Source organism: Cnephaeus nilssonii (genome assembly GCF_951640355.1).
Source record: "Cnephaeus nilssonii genome assembly, chromosome: 21".
In the NCBI taxonomy this organism is placed as follows: Eukaryota; Metazoa; Chordata; class Mammalia; order Chiroptera; family Vespertilionidae; genus Cnephaeus; species Cnephaeus nilssonii.
The window spans coordinates 43,884,956-43,906,446 of NC_137092.1; the positions used below are offsets into that span (position 1 = coordinate 43,884,956).

The following is a 21,491-nucleotide window of genomic DNA, read 5'->3' on the forward strand; positions in this document are numbered from 1 at the left end:
GGGGGGTGGGGCTGTGGTCCGGGTGGCACAGGCTGAGGAGCCAAACCGCAGAGGAGTTCCCCGGAGGCTCGAGCTGGAAGGGCTTCCAGGGCCCTCCTGCGTGTGCCGGGCACGGCGCCGGCTGCCTCGGGGGCCGGCCTGGGGGGCCGGCCTGGGGTCTGCACCTGGGGCCCAGCACCCTTGGCCTAAGTGCCGGTCACCTGCTCCCGCCCAGCGCACGCTCACCCAGGCCTCTGACATCACCTCCCGCGGCCAATGGGCCGAGCGCGGCACCGAGTGAGGATGTGAGTGTCAGCTACCTCCCCGCCCCGCCCTGTGGTTGCAGAGATGCTCTGACAGGAAGCGGGTTTGGGGCGCTGCACTGCTTCCTGCCCTCGGGCCGAGCTGGAGGGGCGAGTGCCAGGTCGGCCACGAGACAGTTTGGTGTCAGGGTCCCGGCAGCTTCCTCTTCCGCCGCCACTTCCTCGGCCGGAGCCCCGAGGCAGGAGCTGCTGCCCAGGCCGCCCTCCACCCCGACTCCGAGCCCGCCCCCTGGGGCTGGGTCAGGCCCGCGGGCTGGCTAGGACTTTTGTGGGGAGCCCATAGGCCAAAGGTCTGGGGGACGGAGGTGGCTGGGCCAGAGGCCTGGGCTCCAGCCATGAAGGCTCGGCAGAAAGGCAAGAAGAAGGGCGGCTCGAAGGAGCGGGTGTTCGGGTGTGACCTGCAGGACCACCTGCGGCACTCGGGCCAGGAGGGTAAGGCGGGGCGGGGCGGCAGGGAGGGGCTGGGTGCCCCCAGCAGGCGAGGGGCCGGCGAGGCAGGAAGCTTCGTGAAGAAGGCAGGGCCCTCCGGGGGCAATGGCGGGTCCTTGGGTCTGAAGGGAGGGCTGGGCGAGGGCTGGGAGAGCCGCAGGAGGCACTGGGGTGGGTCCTGGTGAGGAGAGTGCCCTTCCAGCCTGGCTGGGCCCCAGTGAGGGTCCCGGGGGGACAGCCCCCCGTTCTCTGGGATCCTCCCGGTCCCTTTGTGCCAAGGGGAGGGCAGGGGAGGCCGTGGGCATGGGGACGCCAGAGAACAAGGCAGCCTGAGGCCCGGTCTGAAGAGGGGTGAAGGGCAGAGGAGGGGTGGGGACTGTCCCAGAGCTTGCCAGCCGCCTCTCCCTGAGGCCCCGGGGCCTGGGGACAGCAGGATGGGGACTCGGCTCCCTCTGCTCCCAGGAGCGGCTGCGTTTCTGTGTGATTGAGATTGAGCGCAGGTGTCCTGGCTGCCCCGCCCGGCCTGTTTTTGGCAGGTCCAGCTCCTCCCAGAGACCCCCCCCCCCCCGCCCCAATCTGTCATTTCCTCTTTGCCCTTCTCTGCTCGCGCTGTGGCCCCTGCAGTGCAGGGAGGGCCCTGGTTCCTGCCGGCTTCCTGCTCAGGGCCGCCCGCACCCCAGACACCTTCCCCTTTTCTCCCCCAGAGGCCTCAGCCCGGGCTCGGCCTCAGCAAAGCCGGCCCGGGAGGCGTGCAGAGCAGCCGGCGGCCCCCTGGCCTTTCTCCTCGCCAGGGGCTGCGGGGCACGGCCGGCCCTCGATCGGGGTTTGTCTGGAGAAGGAGGCTCTGGGCCCAGGGCCCGCGATGAACGGCTGGCGATCCTCCCCCCAGTTCGCTGTCCTCCCCCCGGGGCCCCGGCACCCCCACGGTGAACACTGACCCGCCTCAGCACAGACCCCACGCCCGAGCCTCTGTCTGCGCTTCCAGCGGGCTGGGGCGCATGTTCTTGGGAAGGACAGCATCGGGTGCTGGGTCGGATCTCAGTGCCTCCGGAGGGTGAGAGGAGGGCCCGGCCCTCGCAGGACCCACCTGAGCCCTCGGGAGGCGCGATCGGCACCAGAGCGGCAGCGGGGCCTGGCCGGCACAGAGAGTGGGAGCGAAGGGGAGACACCCTGCTGGGGGCTGCTGCAGCCCAGGCCCCACAGGAAGGAAGCCCCCATGGGGCCTACGCCATCCTCCCACCGTCCATCTGGCCACTGCTCCCAGCTCTTTGCCCCGGGGGCTCCTCCTCCCCAAGCCCTCTGTTCACCCAGCTTTCTTTTACGTTTTCCCTGATTGTAGAGAGAGAGGAAGGAGAGGGATAAAGATAGAAACATAGATCTGCTGCCTCCTGCACACCCCGACTGGGGATCGGGGATCGAGCCTGCAACCTGGGCATGTGCCCTGACTGGGCATTGAACCGTGACCTCCTGGTTCATGGGTTGACAGTCAACCACTGAGCCACGCCCGCCGGGCCTGATCTCCAGCTCTGACACCTCACTCAGGTTTCTCCAGGCCCGGCCGTGGACTCCGCCCCCCTCCCTTCTCTGGATTTGTGCCTCTGACCCCATCTCTGATCTCTGGCTCCTCACCCCTCCATCTGTCCAACCCTGGCCTCTCTCCCCACCTCCTTGACCCATTTCCTCAGTGGCTCTGACGCCCTGGGCTCCCACGTGCCTTCTCAAGGGCCTGCTCTGGAGGCTCACAATCAGCAGAGGACGCGTGGGGCGGTCTGTCTGCTTGGCTGCCGTTCCCGTGACAAGGACCTGCGTTCCGTATGAGCCGTGTGGCAGCCAACAACGCTGGTGCAGCATGAGGTCCCCGAGAGCAGGGTAGCAGGTGTGACGCGGAGAACCCACCCGTCACTCTGCATTCAGGGAGGGCTGGCGTCCGGCGTGCACAGGTGCCGAGGGTGGTGGGAGCCGGGCCGGCGGGCACAGGTGCTGAGGGTGGTGGGAGCCGGGCCGGCGGGCACAGGTGCTCAGGGTAGTGGGAGCCGGGCCGGCGGGCACAGGTGCCGAGGGTGGTGGGAGCCGGGCCGGCGGGCACAGGTGCTCAGGGTGGTGGGAGCCGGGCCGGCGGGCACAGGTGCCGAGGGTGGTGGGAGCCGGGCCGGCGGGCACAGGTGCCGAGGGTGGTGGGAGCCGGGCCGGCGGGCACAGGTGCCGAGGGTGGTGGGAGCCGGGCCGGCGGGCACAGGTGGGAGCCCGGGGAGGGGGGGGGAACCGGGCGAGGCAGTTGAAGAAGCCCCGCTCTCCAGAGCTGGCACAGCGCACGCACGCGGCACCGCACGGGCCGCACCTGTGCCCTCGGCCTCCTCCAGGCCCTGGGGCTGAGTGCAGGCGGCACATGAGGGGTTTAGAATGGTGGCGGGTGGGTGTGTGAGCTCCTTCATTCCGTGTTTCCACTCACTCACTCCCACAAAGCGCTGGGGGAGTTGACTTTCCACACACAACCCTTCACAGGAGAGCAGGCGACGGGGGCGAGGGGGGGGCGGGGAGTGTGCTGAAGGGACGGGAAGAGGAAGGTAGGATAGTGCCGACTGCTTCCCAGCTCCCATGTGGCCGGGGCGTCCTGGGGCTGACGTGGGGCATGCGGTCGAGCTCACGTCTCCGAAGCCCCGAAGGAGGGACGGGCCGGAGTGGGAGGAACAGCTCTCGGACACAGAGCCGGGTCAGCCAATGGGACTCAGGGTTGTGTCACCAATTATCACAACTGGTGACCAACTGCGTCGTCAACAAGCATTTCCTGAGCATATGCTGTTCCCACACTGTGCTGTCGGGGGTGAGGGGGGTGCTGCTGTCCAGAGGGGCAGACAGAGACGGCCCTCAGGGCGCAGCGGGAGGGGGGGGGACTGCTGTCCAGAGGGGTGGACAGAGACGGCCCTCAGGGCGCAGCGGGAGGGGGGGGCTGCTGTCCAGAGGGGTGGACAGAGACGGCCCTCAGGGCGCAGCGGGAGGGGGGGGCTGCTGTCCAGAGGGGCAGACAGAGACGGGCCTCAGGGCGCAGCGGGAGGGGGGGCTGCTGTCCAGAGGGGCAGACAGAGACGGGCCTCAGGGCGCCGCGGGAGGGGGGGCTGCTGTCCAGAGGGGCAGACAGAGACGGCCCTCAGGGCGCAGCGGGGGGGGGGGGGGACTGCTGTCCAGAGGGGTGGACAGAGACGGCCCTCCGGGCGCAGCGGGAGGGGGGGGCTGCTGTCCAGAGGGGTGGACAGAGACGGCCCTCAGGGCGCAGCGGGAGGGGGGGGCTGCTGTCCAGAGGGGTGGACAGAGACGGCCCTCCGGGCGCAGCGGGAGGGCGGGGCTGCTGTCCAGAGGGGTGGACAGAGACGGCCCTCCGGGCGCAGCGGGAGGGGGGGCTGCTGTCCAGAGGGGCAGACAGAGACGGCCCTCAGGGCGCAGCGGGAGGGGGGGGCTGCTGTCCAGAGGGGTGGACAGAGACGGCCCTCAGGGCGCAGCGGGAGGGGGGGCTGCTGTCCAGAGGGGTAGACAGACGGCCCTCAGGGCGCAGTGAGCGCCGCAGCATCGGTGGCCGCTGGGAGCCGGCACAGATCTACGCCCGCGGCTGGCGATTGGAGGCAGGGTTTGAGGTGTGTTTTGAAGAGCGCATAGGAGTTCTCAGGCAGAGTCACAGGGGAGGGCATTTCCAGGCGAGGGAACAACATGGTGGAATAACAAGGAAGGACATGGTCCCGAGCCTCGTCCAGAGAGCAGCAAAGGGCTGATCAGGGATCTGACGGGAGACTGGCTGGCGCTGAGGCTGAGATGGCAGCCTGGACCCGAGTTATGAAGGGTCTTACCGATCACCTGAATAGTTTATATTTTATTCCGTGTCTGTCAGGTGAGCCATGAAGACGGGTGGAGCAGGGTGTGTATATAACAAAGGATTTGAAGCAGGGAATTGTGGGGTTTCGAGGGTTTCCCATGTGGGAGGCACCGGGTCACACACAGGAGGAATATCAAGGTGGGTCACGTGAGATCTTGTCCTTAGGATGCTTCCCGTCCAGTAGCAGGGGCTTGGGAGGCATGGCGCAGCTCTTTGAGCTCATGGAATTCAATCCTGGCTCTGACTGGGTGATACTGGGCACTTGCTAGTCCTTCGATCCTCAGTTTTCCTATCTGTAAAATGGGAACTAGTGCCCAAACCGGTTTGGCTCAGTGGATAGAACATCGGCCTGTGGACTGAAGGGTCCCAGGTTCGACTCCGGTCAAGGGCACGTACCTTGGTTGCGGGCACATCCCCAGTAGGGGGTGGGCAGGAGGCAGCTGATCGATGTTTCTCTCTCATCGATGTTTCTCACTCTCTATCCCTCTCCCTTCCTCTCTGTAAGAAATCAATAAAATATGTTTTTTTAAAATGGGGACTAGCTCCCCAGTGCGTGGCACACGGGAGCTTCTCTCCTGAACGGACAGGTTTGGGGCCTGTCACTGTGCACCTTCCTGCGACAGAGGTGACATCCGAGGGAGAGTCACGGCGGCCCGGCAGCCCTGTCCCAGGTGGTTGGGACGAGGAGTAAAGCCTGGCCTTGGAAGTGCATTTGTATCACACTTTCAAGCAGATCGCTGCCCACCTGGGTGATGCTGAGGCTCTGCCCGGTGGGCAGACAGGTGGGGGAGGTGGGGAGGGTGGAGCTGATGTCCGGTGAGAATCTTCTTGACAAGTTTTATTCCACGGGCACTGCCCTCGGTCTCCCCCCTCCCTGAGGCTGCCCTCTGACCTGAGACGCCTGTTTCTGTGTCCGCCCCGCGCCCCAGTGCCCCAGGTGCTGAGGAGCTGCGCGGAGTTCGTGGAGGAGTACGGAGTGGTGGACGGCATCTACCGCCTCTCAGGGGTCTCCTCCAACATCCAGAAGCTCCGGTGAGTCGGGCCGTGGGGGCGGAGGCACAGACCGGCACTGTGTCAGGGCGGGGCTGCAGGAGAGCCTGCGCAGGAGAGGCCGAGACCACGCTCCCTCGCCCAGGCTAGCACGTGCAGACACACACTCTCACACATACACACCAGCTTTTTGGTTTTTAAAATATATTTTTATTGATTTCAGAGAGGAAGGGAGAGGGAGAGAGAGAGAGAAACATCAATGATGGGAGAATCATTGATCGGCTGCCTCCTGCACGCCCCCACTGGGGATCGAGCCCTTACCCTGGGCCTGTGCCCTGGCGGGAATCGAACCGTGACCTCCTGTTCATATGCCAGCTTGGCTATTTTTACATTAAAAACAAAACAAAAAACAACTCGGTGTTGCCTGGCCGATGTGGCTCAGGGGTTGAGCGTCGACCTATGAAGCCGGTCACTGTACGACTCCTGGTCAGGGCGCAGGGCTGGGTTGCAGGGTTGCTGGCTTGATTCCCAGTAGGGGGTGTTCAGGAGGCAGCCAATCAATGATTCTCTCTTATCGATGTTTCTCTCTCTTCCTCTCTGAAATCAACTAAAAATATATTTTAAAACATAGGTATAATTCTCCTACCATAAAATTCACCACTTAAAGATTCACATTTCAGCCCTAGCTGGTTTGGCTCAATGGATAGAGTGTAGGCCTATGGACTGAAGGGTCCCGGGTTCGATTCTGGCCAAGAGCACATGCCTGGCTTGCGGGCTCAATCCCCAGTGGGGGGGGAGGCGTGAAGGAGGCAGCCATTCAATGATTCTCTCTCATCATGGATGTTTCTCTCTGCCTCTCCCTTCCTCTCTGAAATCAATAAAAACACATATTACAAAAATAAAAGGAAGATGCCCATTTCAGTGGTTGTTATATGGCCACAGGCTGTGAGCCATCACCACTCAGTTCAGAGCATCTCCTCACCTCCACAGCCATGGCCGTGGGCTCGCCCCTGGCGGCCACTACTTCCGTCTGCATGGGCTTCCTATCTGGCCCATTTCCCATAAATGGATCATATCAGTGTAAATGTTTGTGTGTGTTTTTCACTTGGCCTGTTTTCAAAGTCCATGTGTGTAGCCGCATGTACTAGCACTTCATTCCTTTTTATGGCTGAATGACATTCCGTGGTGTGGCTTGACTACATTGAGTTTATTCCCTCATCAGTTAATGGCTATTTGGGCTGTTTCCGCCTGCTGGCTGTTATGATAACGGTGCAGAGACATTCATGTACATATGTACGTTGACATATGCTTGCAGTTCTCTGTGTATGTATACAGGTGTGGGATTGCGGGTCATGTGGAAACTCTATGTTGAACTTTGAAAGGGCCACCAAACGGTTCCCAAGCAGTTGCATCGTTTTACATTCCCAGGAGGGTCCAGCGCTCCGGCCGTCCCGGCGGCTGTGATGTGCGTTTCCCCTGCGCTTGCATCTCCAACAGCTGGTGCCGTTGCGCATCTTGTGTGCTTATTGGCTGTTTGCGTATCTTCTCTGAGAAATGTCTACTCAAGTCTTCTGTCCATGTTTAAGTGGGGTTGTGTCTTTTGAATTGTAAGAGTTCTTTATATTCTGGACACTCATTCAATGTTAGACACTCATCCAGTCTGACTTGCAAGCCCCATCCTGTGGCCTCGCCCCCTCTCGGCAGTGCCCTTTGACACGCACTAGTTTGTAATCTTTTTTAAATCCTCATCCAAGGAATGAGGATATTTTTTCCATTGATATTTAGAGAGTGGAAGGGTGGGGACGGGGCAGAGAGAGAAACATCAATGTGAGAGAGACACATTGATGTGAAAGAGACGTGGATTGGTTGCCTCCTACACGCACCCTGATGGGGGGCAGGGGAGGGAGGGCAGGCGAGGATTGAACCTGCCACCCAGGAACATGCCCTTGACTGGGAATCAAACCTGCGACCCTTCAGCCCATCCATCATGGCTCAGTGGTGGAGCTTGAACTATGAACCAGGAGGTCATGGTTTGATTCCCAGTGTGAGGCGTGCAAGAGGCAGCCGATCAATGACTCTCTTTCATCACTGACGTTTCTCTCTCTCCCCCTCCCCCCTCCTCTCTGAAATCAATAGAAATACACTAAAACAACGACAACCACACAAAACCCATGACCCTCTGGTGCCAGACCTATTCTCTAACCACTGAACCACGCCAACCAGGGCTCAGAAGTGTGCAATTTTGATGTTCAATTTATTTTTTCTTGGGTTGCCTGTGCTTTTGGTGCCATATCCAAGATTATGAAGATTTACACATACCTTTCCATGTAAGGTTACACTCACCCACCTTTCCCTCTCTGCACCCAGACACAGCCAGGCCGCCTCCCACTTCTACTGGTCCCAGCCCCGCCCTCCTCACACCGCTGTGCCTGCAGCCACACCCCGCTGTGGGCCCTGCCCACGCCCTGAGCCGCTCACTCTGCTCACCGCTGCCCTGTGCCCTGCTCCTTCCAAGTCACACACGTTGCCCCTCACCCCCGTCTGGAGCCCTCCTCAGCTCCCCCATTTTTCGGCCGCACTCCTGACCACTCTGCACCTCCCCCAGGCAGGAGTTTGAGGTGGAGCGGAAGCCAGACCTGCGGCGAGATGTTTACCTCCAAGACATCCACTGCGTGTCCTCACTGTGCAAGGCCTATTTCAGAGAGCTGCCCGACCCGCTCCTCACGTACCGCCTCTATGACAAGTTTGCTGTGAGTTAGAGGCTGGGGTGCCCGAGCGGGCTGAGGGGGTCCTGGTTTGTTTATTGAGCAGCAGGACCCGGAGACCCGAGCAGCAAAGGCGTGCCTCCGTCCACACCGCTGAACCGCGCCTTGGAACCACTCGGGCCTGGGTGCCGGGGGTGGGGGTATCCGGGACCAGGACCCACGGAGGGTGCCAGGCAGAGTGGCAGTGGGTTGTTCAAGGTCACAGGCTATTAAGGGGCACAGCCAAGATTCCGCTGCAGGTCTGTGGGTCCCCGACTCAGCTCTCCCTGCTGCCCTGTGCATCTGCCTCAGAGCTCTGGGAGGAAGCAGAGCAGGCTGGGCCACTGACCCGCTTCTGGAACCTTCCCCCAATCAGGAGGCGGTGGCGGTGCAGCTGGAACCTGAGCGCTTGGTCAAGATCCTAGAGGTGCTTCGAGAGCTCCCCCCACCAAACTACAGGTGCGCAGGCTCCTCCCCACGCCCAGCCCTGCCCGCACACCCAGTCCTTCCAGGGGCCAGTCCTACGCCTGCCCCTGACCCCTGACCCCTGACCTTGGCCCTCTCTGCAGGACCCTGGAGTTCCTCATGCGCCACTTGGTGCACATGGCCTCGCTCAGTGCCCAGACCAACATGCATGCCCGCAACCTGGCCATCGTGTGGGCCCCCAACCTGCTGAGGTGCGAGCTCGTGCGAGCAGCGTGGGGACCCCGGCAGCGCGGGGCCGCGGGCGGCACAGGAGGGGGCCGTGCGGGCGGCTGGAGCGGGACTGGGGTCCCCGAGCCCATGCAGCACAGAAACATTCGGCGTTCACCGAGTGGGATGCGGCTCCGCCCGCGGACGCTGCCTCTGAGCTCCCAGGCCTGGCCCGGTGGTTCCCGAGCCAACGCCTTCTCTCCTGGGCGGAGCCGGGCCTGGCAGCTCTGCGGGAGGGAGCCTCCGGGGCCCATGACACGCAGGCCCCGGTGGGCGCGGGAGCAGAGATGAGTTCAGAGGGTGCCTCGGGCTTCCTGGAGGAAGTGGCTTTGAGCTGGAACCCTGTGGGAGGAGGTGGAGATGGGCTGAGCGCGCAGGGAAAAGTGTGAGGGACTTTTAGGGAGGATGCAGGTAAGGGATTTCCCGCCTCGGCCGTGAGAATAACTCCCCTCCGCACAGGTCCAAGGACATCGAGGCCTCGGGCTTCAATGGGACAGCAGCCTTCATGGAGGTGCGTGTGCAGTCCATCGTGGTGGAGTTCATCCTCACGCACGTGGACCGGCTCTTCGGGAACACCGCCCTCCCTGGTGAGTGTCCTCCAGCCCAGCATGTCACCGCGTCCGGGAGTCCCGGCAGAGCTGCAGGGCCGCGAGGTCATCTGGGCCAGTCTCCCATTTTGCAGATGAGAAAACTGAGTCTCAGGGCGGTGTTGCTGACGGCTCAGGGCGGAGGCCTGGAGATGCAGGCGCTCCTGCTGTGCCGGCAGCACGGTCTCTAGCTGCTTGTTGATCCCCCTCCCCCACAGGCCAGTGCCTGGGACCTCTGGCCCCCTTTGTCCCTGGGACTCACCCCCCGCCCTTGAGGAGCTAGACCAGGGCCTCCGGGTCCACCCCTCGCTGGTGAGCGGGCAGCTGCGATGGAGCTGGTGCCCGGAGCCCTCACTTCTGTTCTCGGTGGCGACTCCCCTCCCTTCCCAGGTGGGGAGCTGGAGAGTGGATGGCGGTCCCTTCCGGGGCTCCGGGCATCGAGCAGCCCCGAGGACCTGATGCCAAGGTCGCTGCCCTACCACCTGCCTAGCGTCCTGCAGGCTGGCGACGGCCCCCCGCAGCTCCGGCCCTATCACACCATCATCGAGGTCACAGAGCACAAGTAAGGCTCCCTCCCGCCTCTGCCCGCCCGCCCGCCAGGCCACCCCCTGACCGCTCCGCCCCCTCCAGGAGGAAAGGGTCTTTGAAGGTCAGGAAGTGGAGGTCTATCTTCAATCTGGGTCGCTCTGGCCACGAGACCAAGAGGAAATTCCCACGGGGGGCTGAGGACAGGGGTAAGTTTGGGGTGAGGGAGGGGCCCTCTGGTGTGGGAGTGCCCGGCCCAGGCCCTACACACCCCCGTCTTGCAGAGGACAGAGCTGACACGGGGACCCTGCGGCCAGCCAAGAGCATGGACTCCCTGAGTGCCGGGGCCGGGCCCGGGGACGGTGAGTGCCGCATGCCGGGGGGCTGCACGGGCCTTGGCATCTGCATGTGGAGCCCCTCTGTGAGGGCGGCAGTGTTATAAGACCATGGTGTGTGCACTTGTGCGTGTGCACTCGTTTACTTCAAAAACAGCGAATATTGCTACACCACAAAGATATGTAACATTACATGCCAGCCACAGTGCTGGCTGTCAGGTTTACAGCGGTTTATCTCCTAATCACATGCAGATGCCGTGGCGTGTGGGGCGACCTGGGACCTCCGGGTGTGGGAGGTGTGCGGTCGGTCGTGGCGGGGAAGGGGCGCGGTGCCTGCGGGCTGTCCTCCGTGCGGTGCCGCCCGCTGAGGCTGCTGCGCTCTCCCCGGCAGAGGCAGAGGCAGAGGCAGGGGCCCCCAGCAGCCCCCGGCCCAGCCCCCGGGCGCCTGAGAGCTCGGAGGATGACCCTGCAGAGGCAGCAGCAGGTGAACCGGAGCCCGAGGCAGGGGCCCCGGGCAGCACCAGCTCGGAGCCAGGAACGCCACGCGCCGGGCGGTCAGCGGCCCGTGCTGGGGGCGGCAGCCGGGCCGAGCGCTGCGCCGGCGTCCACATCTCAGACCCCTACAACGTCAACCTGCCGCTGCACATCACCTCGATCCTCAGCGTGCCTCCGCACATCATCTCCAACGTCTCCCTGGCCAGGCTCACCCGCGGCCTGGAGTGCCCTGCCCTCCAGCCCCGGCCGAGCCCCGCCTCTGGCCCCTGCCCGGGCCCCGGGCCCCCAGGTGAGGACCCGGGACAGGGAGTGGGGCTAGACCCTGCAGCTGGAGGTCTGATGCTGGGCCGGGGCCGGGGCAGGGGCCTCACAGGCCTTGGGCTTTGGGTGGTCACCTTCGCCTGCCCTCGGTTCAAGGTGGGGGAACCCAGTCCTTCACAAGAAATCTATGGCAAGAGGGTCTCTCCTCCGCCTGAGGGTGGGGTCGTGGTGGGACATAGGCAGGGTCACTAAGGACAGGAAGCACCGAGTCACAGCGTTAGTGCTGACGGACGGCTAACCCTACTGACGGGCCATTCTGTGCCAAGTGCCATGTGAAGGGCATGTGGCGCCCGGTACCCCACCTTCTCATCTGTGTGGCCAGGCCTGCTGGCTCCGCGTGGCGCAGCGGCACCAGCCTGGCTGAGCCCGGCGCTGCTTCAGGTCAGCGGCAGAGCGGGTCAGAGCTTTGCTCTGAGCTCCTTCCGCAGCGTCACCCCCGAGGGCGGCAGCGTCGGGCAGGGGCGAAGGCCGTGGCTGTGGGTCCGTGTGGGACCAAATGTGTCTGCCACCCTGTGGCCTGGGCAGCCTGTTTCATCAGAGTCTCAGGTCCCTCACGTGGAACATGGAGACCACACCCTGTGTGACAGTGCTTTGTGGGGAAACAGACGAGTTGCATGTGCTTGGCACCTGGTAGGAGCTCAGTGCAAGCGGCTCTGAGCCGATGGGGTGGAACGCTGGTCTGAAAGGATGGCCACGTGGGGGTCAGGGCTGGGGGGCCTGCAGCAGTGCTGGAAAGGCCACCCTGGAGGGGTCTGGGCTGGCCTTGACCTTTGTGTTCCTGGGGCCACCTCTTCCAACAGAGAAGTCCGAGGCGAGTCCAGCCCCAGGCCCCCTGGCCGACTCTGGCCCAGCAGCCTTGGCCGCTGCCCTGGAGGACTGCCTGTCCCAAGAGGTGCAAGACTCCTTCTCCTTCCTGGAGGACTCCAGCAGCTCGGAGCCCGAGTGGGCGGGGGCGGAGGACGGGGAGGCGGCCAAGGCAGGAGCAGCCTTCTCCCCTGGGGAGGAGGACCCTGGGCTGGGCTACCTGGAGGAGCTGCTGGGAGCTGGGCCTCAGGTAAGGAGCAGCCTGCTGGGTTGGGCAGTGAGGAATCCCGAGGAAAGACAGGACCCGGTCCTCAGCACTGCTGTGCCCACAGGTGGAGGAGTTCTCCGTGGAGCCCCCCCTGGATGACCTGTCTCTGGACGAGGCGCAGTTTGTCCTGGCTCCCAGCTGCTGTTCCCCGGCCTCCACGGGGCCTGGGCCGGAGGCAGAGGACAACGGGGAGGAAGTCTTCCTGAGTGCCTATGACGACCTAAGTCCTCTCCTGGGGCCCAAACCCCTGGCCGGGGAGGGTCCGGACAGTCTGGAGGCTCCGGGACAGGCTGAGGGGGTGCAGGCATGCTGGCAAGTGGAGGAGGTCAAGGAGATGGAGCCTGGCAGCAGATGGGACATCAGGGAGGAGGCTGAGGGAAGTCCAGAGAACAAGGTGGAGGCTGGAGAGGCAGGTGAAGAAGGCGGGGAGGCTGAGGTGAGCCAAGAGCTGATGGTCAGTTTGAGGGAAGGAGGTGGGGAGGAGACAGAGGCCAAGGAAGAGTCCAGAGGTCGGCAGGAGGGTGAGAGCATGGAGGAAGCTGAGGGTGTGGAGCAAACAGGAGAGCCAGGTGAAGACCAGAAGAAAGTAAAGACTGAAAGACGGGGAGAGGCTGAGGAAGGAGAGGACGCCCGGGTGGAAGCTGGAAGGGGCCCAGAGCAGGGTGCCCAGGAAGTGCTAGCTGCTGGCGAGAGCTGGGCCGTTGTCCACACCCCAGCGGCTGAGGAAGGCGGAGAGGGTGAGGATCAAGGCAAAGGGCAGAGGGAGAACAGAGACCAAGACGCCAGAGAAGACCGAGGGGATGGTGAAGACGGCGCAGAAGCAGCCGAAGGAGCAGCGGAGGCCAGCAGGGAGCGGGAGAGCGGGGATGGAGAGGCAGAGGGAGAGCAGAGGGCTGGAGGAGACCATCAAGGGGGCGTCCTCCTCCAAGGGTCGCATGTAGTGTCCCTAGAGGTGGACGATGCCAAAGTGGGCAGTGCCCAGGCCTCTGAGACCCAGCAGGCAGCCCCACAGCGCCCCCGGCCAGAGGAGATGGAGCCCGAGGGGCAGCTCAGTCCAGAGGGCTGCCACCTGTGCCCCTGTCCCCTCAGCTCGGCGGGCAGCGTGGGCATGCGCCTGGCCTCCACCCTGGTTCAGGTCCAACAGGTCCGCTCTGTGCCGGTGGTGCCCCCTAAGCCGCAATTTGCCAAGATGCCCAGTGTGATGTGTAGCAAGATCCACGTGGCACCGGCAACCCCGTGCCCAAGGCCCGGCCGGCTGGATGGGACTCCTGGGGAAAGGGCTCGGGGGTCCGGAGCCTCCCGCTCCTCTTGGAGGAATGGAGGCAGTCTTTCCTTCGATGCTGCTGTGGCCCTGGCCAGGGACCGCCAGAGAACCGAGGCGCCGGGGGTGTGGCGGCCCCAGACCTGTGCCGGGAGTGAGGACTACGGCCTCCTGCCCAGAACCCCTCCCTGTAGTACGATCCCTGCCCTTTCCCCGCGGCCCCTCAGCTGCCTCGAGCTCCCACCTGAAGGCACAGAAGGGTCTGAACCCCGGAGTCGGTTTAGTCTACCCCCCAGGGAGCCCCAGCCTCCTCAGCCCCTTTTGCCCCCACAGCGCCGATCATATGCATTTGAAACACAGGCCGACCCTGGAAGAGGCGAGGGCCTATGATTGGGACGGAGCACCAGAGCAGGGCACAGGGGCGGCGAGCGGCCTTCAGTCCCTGGGGTCCCTGACTAGCGGTCTCCTGCAGCCTGAGCAGCCGGCACCCCCTCTTCAGGCGGGGCCTCGGACTGCTGGCTGTGGGAAGCAGCCTGGCTGGCTGGTTTGCCTCAACTTGTCCCAGACACAAAGCCCCTGCCCCTGCGGAGCCTGTTCCTGGGAGTGAGGTCACTGGCCAAGGGGTAGGCAGGCACCGCGGAGGCTCCCCACGGGGAGAGTGGAGGCGGGGAGGGCAGGGCCAGGGCCAGGGCGGAGCCTGCCCGCGAGCACTCCTGGGGCGTCCGGTTCGGCTCTCCGACCCGGTGGCCGCTCGGCCCCAGGTCAGAACAGGTCCGGGAAGCTTGGGAGACTGTCTGGGGGAAGGTCTGGCTCCCTCCAGCCCCCCGCGGTCTCCTCCAGATTCTCCGGCCTCTTTCCCCCTTGGAAGCCCCTCCCTCCTCTCCAGGGCGGGGAATGGCGCCCCTCGGCCCGGCCGCCCCGGTGGCCACAGGCCGCGCTTCGGAATAAAAGCGGTGTCGCCACAGGCCAGCGTGCGGTTTCGTTATTCCTGTTGCCGCCCCGGGACAGGGAACCTCGCTCACGTCCGGCCAGCCCTGCCGGTGGCCGCTCGGGCGCGGTCGCTGTCACGGGGACCTCGGCTGGCGCCGGAGCGGGCCCGCGGCGGTCAGGAAACGGGAGAGAAACGGGCATCTGCGCAAGTGCCCGCAGCGGCGGCCCCGCGTCCTGGGCTCTGCCCGTTCCCCGGCCGGTTCTGCGCGGCTGGGCTCTGCGTTTACAGCCGAGGAAACCAAGGCCGACGGAGTCCCCGATCTGCGGAGGCACCCGGGGCAGGCCTGCGACCCGGTCCGTGCAGCTCCCTCTGCCGCCATCGCGCTCCGGACCCGCCAGGGGGGCTGGCCGCGAAGGGGCGGAGCGGGGTCCCTCTCGCGGGAGCCGCCGCACCCGCTGGAAGCCTCGGGTCCGGAGGAGCCGGCGGACGCCCACACTGAGGTGTGCGGCGAAGGACGTGCGCCGAGGCGCCGCCCCGAAACGCTCCGGGGAGGGGGCCTGACGCCCAGCGGCCTCCACGCCGGCCCTTATCAAAGATGGCGCCGCCGGTCGGCGTCCCTCCCTCCCGGGAACGCAATAGGAAGGCCCGCCCCTCCGGGAGGTGGCAGCACTAGTCGGTCGTCTTCCTCCCATCCTGCTGGAAGCGCCTAGAAAGAGCGTCGCGCTTCTGGGGTCCCGGGAAGCCGCACCTTCCAACCCCCGTCCAGGTGCAGCGGCCGGAAAGGGCGGCGCTCAGAGGCGGAGCGGGCGGGGGGCGCGGGGCCACTTCCGCCCCGCACCAGCATGGCTGCCGGCCGGGCGCGCATGCGCAGCTGCCCATGGAGCCCCCGAAGACGGAGGGGAGCCCTGTCCCGGAGAGGCGGCAGCTGAGGCGGGTGAGTGCAGGACGGGCCGGGGGCCGGAGGCGGGCTGCGCCGGCAGGAACGGCAGCCTCGACGGCGTGTCCGTCTCGGGCCGGGGAGCCCGGGAGGAAGCCTTTGCTCAGGGGAGGGGCCGCGCCGGGCTCTCTCTCCGGCCCGCACGTCCCGCCTCCGCGCCGGGCCGAACGCCGCGCCGTGGTCCGCTGCGGGCGGCGCCCCCGCGCTCCGTCTTCCCTTTGTGCCCGCCGAGCACCGCCCGCCGGCCTCCCGCCGAGCGTGCGCGCCGCCGCCGGCCGGTCCCGCGTCGCGCCCTCCGCGCGCCCGGGAAAGGCTTCCGGACGCCGGCTGAGGCGCGGTGACCGCGGCCGGGTCCTCGGAGGCCGTCCTCGCCGCCGCCTCCACCGCCTCGTCCCGCGCCCGCCTGGCGCCAGGGGCACGGCCCGCGCGGGCTCGGGACGGGCAGGCGGGTGGTCCGGCCGCCGAGCGCCTCCCGCGGGGACCCCGACCTCCGTGCAGCGCTGCTTCCTCCCGACGGTTTCGCTTTCAGTTCCCTTTTTGTGGAGAGCACTTTCCTTGGATCCGGGTTTTCCACGGCTCATCGCTGCAGGTTTTCTTGGATGGGAAAGGTTTGGGGACCCATTGGGTAGAGGATTTACCCACAAGTTTCCCCTTTCGCGCCGGGATTATTCGTTGCTTTGCCCTGTGTTTCTCTCTGGAGCCTCTGTCTGCTCGGCGCGCTCCCCCCCACCCCCCCGCTGGGTGTCGGGCCCCGGCGGGCACCTCGGGGTGTCTCTTCCCTTTAGAGCCCGGCCTGGAGTTTCCTCCCTTCCTGACCGGCCTCCTTGGATTGGGAGTTGTGGCAACATTTTGGCAACTGTGTCGTTCTTCGCTTTGTGAACGAGATACACGGGGTGGGAGAGGATACATTTGGCTTTAAGAGGATGCACTTGTGCTTTTGGGTCTTCAGCAACATCGTGCATCTGGACACCGGAACAAGAGCCTGTCGCTGTAACGGGTCTCAAAGGCCCAGTCTGGTGTTTATGGTCGTTTGGGAGGGTGTCCCAGGGCCATGGGCTTCTGGTTTCTCCTTCCTGGACCTGAGAACAGGAATTGGTTGGCACTGGGCTCAGCGTGCTGCTGAGCACTTGGAAGAGGCATCAGCGTCAGTGGTCCTGTGGTTTGGTTTTTTTTTTTTTTTAAATATGTTTCTGTTGATTTTTTTTTTTTCTTGAGAGAGAGAGGAGAAATAGAAACAGCGATGAGAGGAACATCATCAATTGGCTGCCTCCTGCACACCCCCAAATGGGGATCCAGCCCGCAACCTGGGCCTGTGCCCTGAACAGGAATCAACCCGGCGACCCTTTGGTTCCAGGGTCAGTCAGCCCTGTGGGTTTTGGAGATGGTGTTCTAATCATGGCTCTTCCTGATCCCCAAGCCATTGCCGATCACAGTGGCTGTGATCACAATCCGTCGTGCTTCGGTGTGATCATTCCCTCTCCCCCAGGGGTGAAGTGCCGCTGGAGGTGAGGGAGGCTGTTAGCGGAGCTGCTTTTTCAGTCACTTGCAGCCCACTCCTCAGCGTCAGGATAGAGGAAACGGATTGTCCCCTGCAGAAATGGGCTTACGTTCCTGGCTGTGTCTTCATGGAGCCTAAGTTTTAATATGGGGCTGTTCAGTTTCCTAGGGTCACTGCAAACTCCTGATTTCTGCCAGGACTTACCACTCAGGCCGGTGAGGCAGGAGATAAGGAGACTTCCAAAGAAGGCCGGTTCCTTGGATGTGCCGCCTCACAGAGAGATGAAGGGGTGAGTGAAGACGAGGGGGTGTGGCTGGGAGCTGGGAGCTGGGAGAAGGTGCTGGCTCTGGAGTCAGGCAGGCCCGATCCAGGCCCATCTCCTGAAGCTCTTGTGGCTGTGTGACTTGGTTTCCTGTCTGTGAAACGCAGGCACTGCTACCTGCCTCGTGGTGCTGTTCTTCGCGTTGGGTGGGTGCTGCCTGCTCAGTGCTAGCTCAGTGTCCGTGTCCGTAAGACACAGCACATTCCAGGCTAGCCCAGTGTCTGTTGGGAATGCCCGTGAGCTTTCCAGGCACTCCTTCCCTTAGCCTAACCCTTGGTCCCTTCACAAACAGGCAGCAGAAAACAGCTGAAACGGAAGAGGGGACAGTGCAGATCCAGGAAGGTGAGTGGTAGAAAGAGAACTGAGCTGGGACCCAGAGCCCATGCTGGCCTTTCCCTCCCTGTGGGCCGTCTGCGCACCTTTTCCTCTGATGACAGGCTAGTGAGATGGGGAGAAAGGCAACAACACATAGGTTCTTCTTGCTCCTTGAATCCAGGTGCCGTGGCAACTGGGGAGGACCCGACCAGTGTGGCTATTGCCAGCATCCAGTCATCTGCCACCTTCCCCGACCCCAACGTCAAGTACGTCTTCCGAGCTGAGAATGGGGGCCAGGTAAAGGAGGGCAGGTGCTGCAGGTGCTACCTGGGCTGGGCAGAGGGAGGTCATGGAGCCTGTCATGTGGAGACCTGGCTCGGAGGATGAGGTGACCATGTGGACTGTTGGGGGTTGGATTTGGAAGAGAGGTAGGTATGGAGTAGGGCTATTTTGAAACCTCCATATGGGGATAGACGGGGAGCGGCTGGGTCGTGTCTCTGAAGGACTTGGGGGCCTGTCTGGGAGACACTTTGTAAGGGGCCCTGGAGCCCTAGCACTTACTCTCTTGTCCTCTCTTCTCCTTCCCCTTTCCTCCCTGCTTCTAGGTGATGTACAGGGTGATCCAGGTGTCTGAGGGGCAGCTGGATGGCCAGACCGAGGGGACTGGCGCCATCAGCGGCTACCCTGCCACTCAGTCCATGACCCAGGTACGGGAGGGGAGGGGCTAGACTCTAGAGGGAGATGAGGCCGGGAAGGAGTGGGGTGTGAGGCATCTCGCTCCCTGTCCGCAGGCACTCTGGACTCTCCCCCTCCCCTCAGGGCTAGCAGCAGCAGAGAGTTCCCTGGGGAGGATCTGATGGTCACTGGACTCTGTCCTCTTGGTCCCTTCCAGGCGGTGATCCAGGGTGCGTTCACCAGCGACGATGCAGTTGACACGGAGGGGACGGCCGCGGAGACACACTATGCTTACTTCCCTGGCACTGCTGTGGGCGACGGGGCGGCAGGGAGCACGGCAGGGAGTGCAGCGGCTGTTGTCACCACCCAGGGCTCGGAGGCACTGCTGGGACAGGCCACCCCGCCTGGCACCGGTGAGATGCTGTGTGAGGCGCCGGCTGCAGGGTAGGGTGGACAGTGGGACATGCTGGGGCAGTGGGCAGGGTTCCTGGTTGCTAGGCCGCCCTCAGCAGGAGGAAGTTTGTCCTTTTTGATTATTTGTTTGTTTGTTTGTTTATTGTCTTTTTTCTGCCCTTTTTATTTTTACTTATTTAAAAAATATATTTTTATTGATTTCAGAGTGGAAGGGAAAGGGAGAGAGACAGAAGAGAGAGAAATATCAATGCTGAGAGAGAATCATTGATTGGCTGCCTCCTGCATGCCCCATCCTGGGGATTGAGCCCAAAACCCAGGCATGTGCCTTAACCTGGAATCAAACTGATCTCATGGTTTATAGGTTAACGCTCAACCACTGAGCCACACTGGCCGGCAGAAGTTTGCCATTCTTAGAGGAGGGTCCCAGGGCCTTGGCCTCAGAGCTCGCTGAGGTTCTTAGTTCCATGCGCTGACGACCTACCCGAACCCTCCCAGGTCAGTTCTTCGTGATGATGTCACCACAAGAAGTGCTGCAAGGAGGAAGCCAGCGCTCCATTGCCCCCAGGACCCACCCTTACTCCCCGTGAGTAACCCTGTTCCTTCTGTTACCACGAGTGCCAGATCTTGTGTGATTACCTACCCCAAGTGCCAATCTGACTTTTTGACCTTCATCACTTGGCTGCCCTGGGCTCCGTGGTCAGGAAGTCAGAAGCTCCCCGGACGACTCGGGATGAGAAACGCAGAGCTCAGCATAATGAAGGTGGGTGCGGTCGGGGCGTGATGCTAGGAGCTGCCTGGTGGGATTGCGGACAGGACAGCGGTGGTGTGTGAGGGGAAAAGTCGGGTAACTTCCTGGGCCTGTGGCGAGCGTGGGCTGAGTCACCTTGTCCTCACTGTTCCCACAGTGGAGCGGCGCCGCCGGGACAAGATCAACAACTGGATTGTGCAGCTGTCCAAGATCATCCCCGACTGCTCCATGGAGAGCACCAAGTCAGGCCAGGTCAGGCCCTGGGCAGCAGGCGCCTGTGTGCCGGGCCGCACGCAGTAGTCGCCCTTTCCTCGGAGGTTTCTTGGGGGAAAGGAATGCCGAGAGGGAACTGCTGTGGGAAAGTATCTCACAGCCCAGCCCTCGTTCTGTTGGCTTTTCCTGCAGAGTAAAGGTGGGATTCTCTCCAAAGCCTGCGATTACATCCAGGAGCTGCGGCAGAGCAACCACCGGTTGTCTGAGGAGCTGCAAGGGCTGGACCAGCTGCAGCTGGACAACGAAGTGCTTCGCCAGCAGGTCAGCCTCCTGTCCCAGGGAGCCCTCTCGGACCCCGAAGCCGCTGAGCCCTGTTGGGACTCTGTACTTCACTTTCCATAGACAGGCGTCGCCCCCCCTTCACCAGCGGAGGTGGGAGTCAGCTCAGGGACCCTGTTCCCTCTCTGCTCCTTCTCCTGCAGGTGGAGGACCTCAAGAACAAGAACCTGCTGCTCCGCGCCCAGCTGCGGCACCACGGCGTGGAGGTGGTCATCAAGAGCGACAGCAGCTGACGGCTCCCTGTGGCGGAGCGGCAGGAAGCCTGGAGCAGCGGCTCCCGTGCCGTGCCTTCCCTGCCCTGCCCACTTCTGGCACGAGACTGGGAGGCTCAGAGGGTGTGTCGGGCAGCAGCCTGCAGGGTGTGAAACACGGAGGGGCACTGGCAGACAGCCCGGTGCACACTCGGTGTCCGTGCTGGATGCTGGACACACCCAGTGGGCCTGCCTGGTGCCTGCTGATGTGACACCTGGCTGCCCCGGACTCGGGGCTTTCGCGGTTCCCCCTTTCCCTGGAGCTCAGGGGTGCACCTGAGGACGCCAGGGGACAGGCTTCAGCAAGACGTGGGGGAAGGAGCAGTGGCCGCTGCCCCAGAAGGTTGGGCAGCGGCTGAGACTTATGCAGACGTCCGGGGAGAACCATAGCCGGGCCCACGTGGGCCTTCCCCCTTGTGGGGACGGTTCCCCCTTTTTCTTTTGTTTCCAAGATAAAGTGTTCAGAGCCGCGATCGACTCCTGTCTCCTTTGTGGGCCCCAGGGCGGACGGAGGGGCTCACTGCGCTTGGACCAGTGCGGCTTGCTCAGGAGGCCAGCGCAGTCCGGGGACAGACCCGCGGGTTTCTAGGGCAGGTGCTCGGGGGCGGGGCGGGAGGCGGGACCTCGCTTCCGGTTCCGGTCTGCTCCCGGAGGGCGGGAGGCGGGCGGAGGGCGGGAGGCGGGCGGAGGGCTGGCCGGGCCGTGTCCCTGCAGCTCGCGCAGGGGTCGTGGGGTCGTCGGGCCGCGTCGTGCCCTCCTGGACCCTGGAGCGTGCGGGCCGGAGAGGAGTCTCGCGCCGGAAGAAGGAGAAGGGGGAGGGCGGCAGGAAGGGGCGCCGCGGGGGCCGGTCCCCAGGCTCCCCCCCCCCCCCCCCCCCCGCAGTACCCACAGTGGCTCCCGGAGCCCCGCTCGCTCCTGGCCAAGGGCCGGCCCGGCTTGTCGACGTGAGGTCTCGGGAGGAGGCGGCTGCGGGAACCATCCCCGGGGCGCTCATCCCGGGTACGGGATTTGGAGGGGGCGCCCGCCGGTTGCGGACCCAGGGGGTCTCAGCTAAGAGGCGTGGGGAGGCCCAGTACGGGGTCCTGAATTCCCGCCCCCCAGCCTCCCCGAGAGGGGCTGGTTGAGGTGGGTCCTGGCGGGGGAGCCGGCCCTCCATGTGGGTGACCTGGTGGGAAAGGGCTACACCCCCTCCCCAGGCCTGATCCCGGGCTGTGGCCCCAGTCCTGCTAGCC

At 64.0% G+C, this 21,491-nt stretch overlaps 2 protein-coding genes across 2 annotated transcripts; both read left to right on the forward strand.

Moving 5' to 3' along the window:
• Positions 1-480: 480 nt before the first annotated feature.
• On the forward strand, positions 481-15,153 carry ARHGAP30 (Rho GTPase activating protein 30). Its single transcript, XM_079761186.1, has 12 exons — positions 481-734; positions 5,523-5,625; positions 8,189-8,333; positions 8,704-8,786; positions 8,897-9,004; positions 9,480-9,607; positions 9,998-10,169; positions 10,238-10,341; positions 10,417-10,494; positions 10,859-11,251; positions 12,084-12,337; positions 12,420-15,153. Exons 1-12 carry the CDS (start codon positions 638-640, stop codon positions 14,004-14,006), a joined length of 3,252 nt encoding a protein of 1,083 aa, XP_079617312.1. The 5' UTR covers positions 481-637; the 3' UTR covers positions 14,007-15,153.
• A 235-nt stretch (positions 15,154-15,388) lies between these two features.
• USF1 (upstream transcription factor 1) lies at positions 15,389-20,730 on the forward strand. Its single transcript, XM_079761187.1, has 11 exons — positions 15,389-15,481; positions 17,180-17,271; positions 17,597-17,646; positions 17,801-17,916; positions 18,225-18,326; positions 18,512-18,707; positions 19,204-19,291; positions 19,410-19,468; positions 19,614-19,708; positions 19,862-19,990; positions 20,152-20,730. Exons 1-11 carry the CDS (start codon positions 15,425-15,427, stop codon positions 20,239-20,241), a joined length of 1,074 nt encoding a protein of 357 aa, XP_079617313.1. The 5' UTR covers positions 15,389-15,424; the 3' UTR covers positions 20,242-20,730.
• Positions 20,731-21,491: the final 761 nt, after the last annotated feature.

Excerpts from the sequence above, each read along its gene's own strand:
- ARHGAP30 (XM_079761186.1), top strand. The coding sequence starts at position 638 with ATGAAGGCTCGGCAGAAAGGCAAGAAGAAGGGCGGCTCGAAGGAGCGG. Across the intron at positions 735-5,522 it reads GCGGCACTCGGGCCAGGAGG|TGCCCCAGGTGCTGAGGAGC; the intron begins GTAAGGCGGGGC and ends CCCGCGCCCCAG. Across the intron at positions 9,005-9,479 it reads TGGGCCCCCAACCTGCTGAG|GTCCAAGGACATCGAGGCCT; the intron begins GTGCGAGCTCGT and ends CCCTCCGCACAG.
- USF1 (XM_079761187.1), top strand. The coding sequence starts at position 15,425 with ATGGAGCCCCCGAAGACGGAGGGGAGCCCTGTCCCGGAGAGGCGGCAG. Across the intron at positions 17,647-17,800 it reads GACAGTGCAGATCCAGGAAG|GTGCCGTGGCAACTGGGGAG; the intron begins GTGAGTGGTAGA and ends CCTTGAATCCAG. Across the intron at positions 17,917-18,224 it reads GAGCTGAGAATGGGGGCCAG|GTGATGTACAGGGTGATCCA; the intron begins GTAAAGGAGGGC and ends CCCTGCTTCTAG.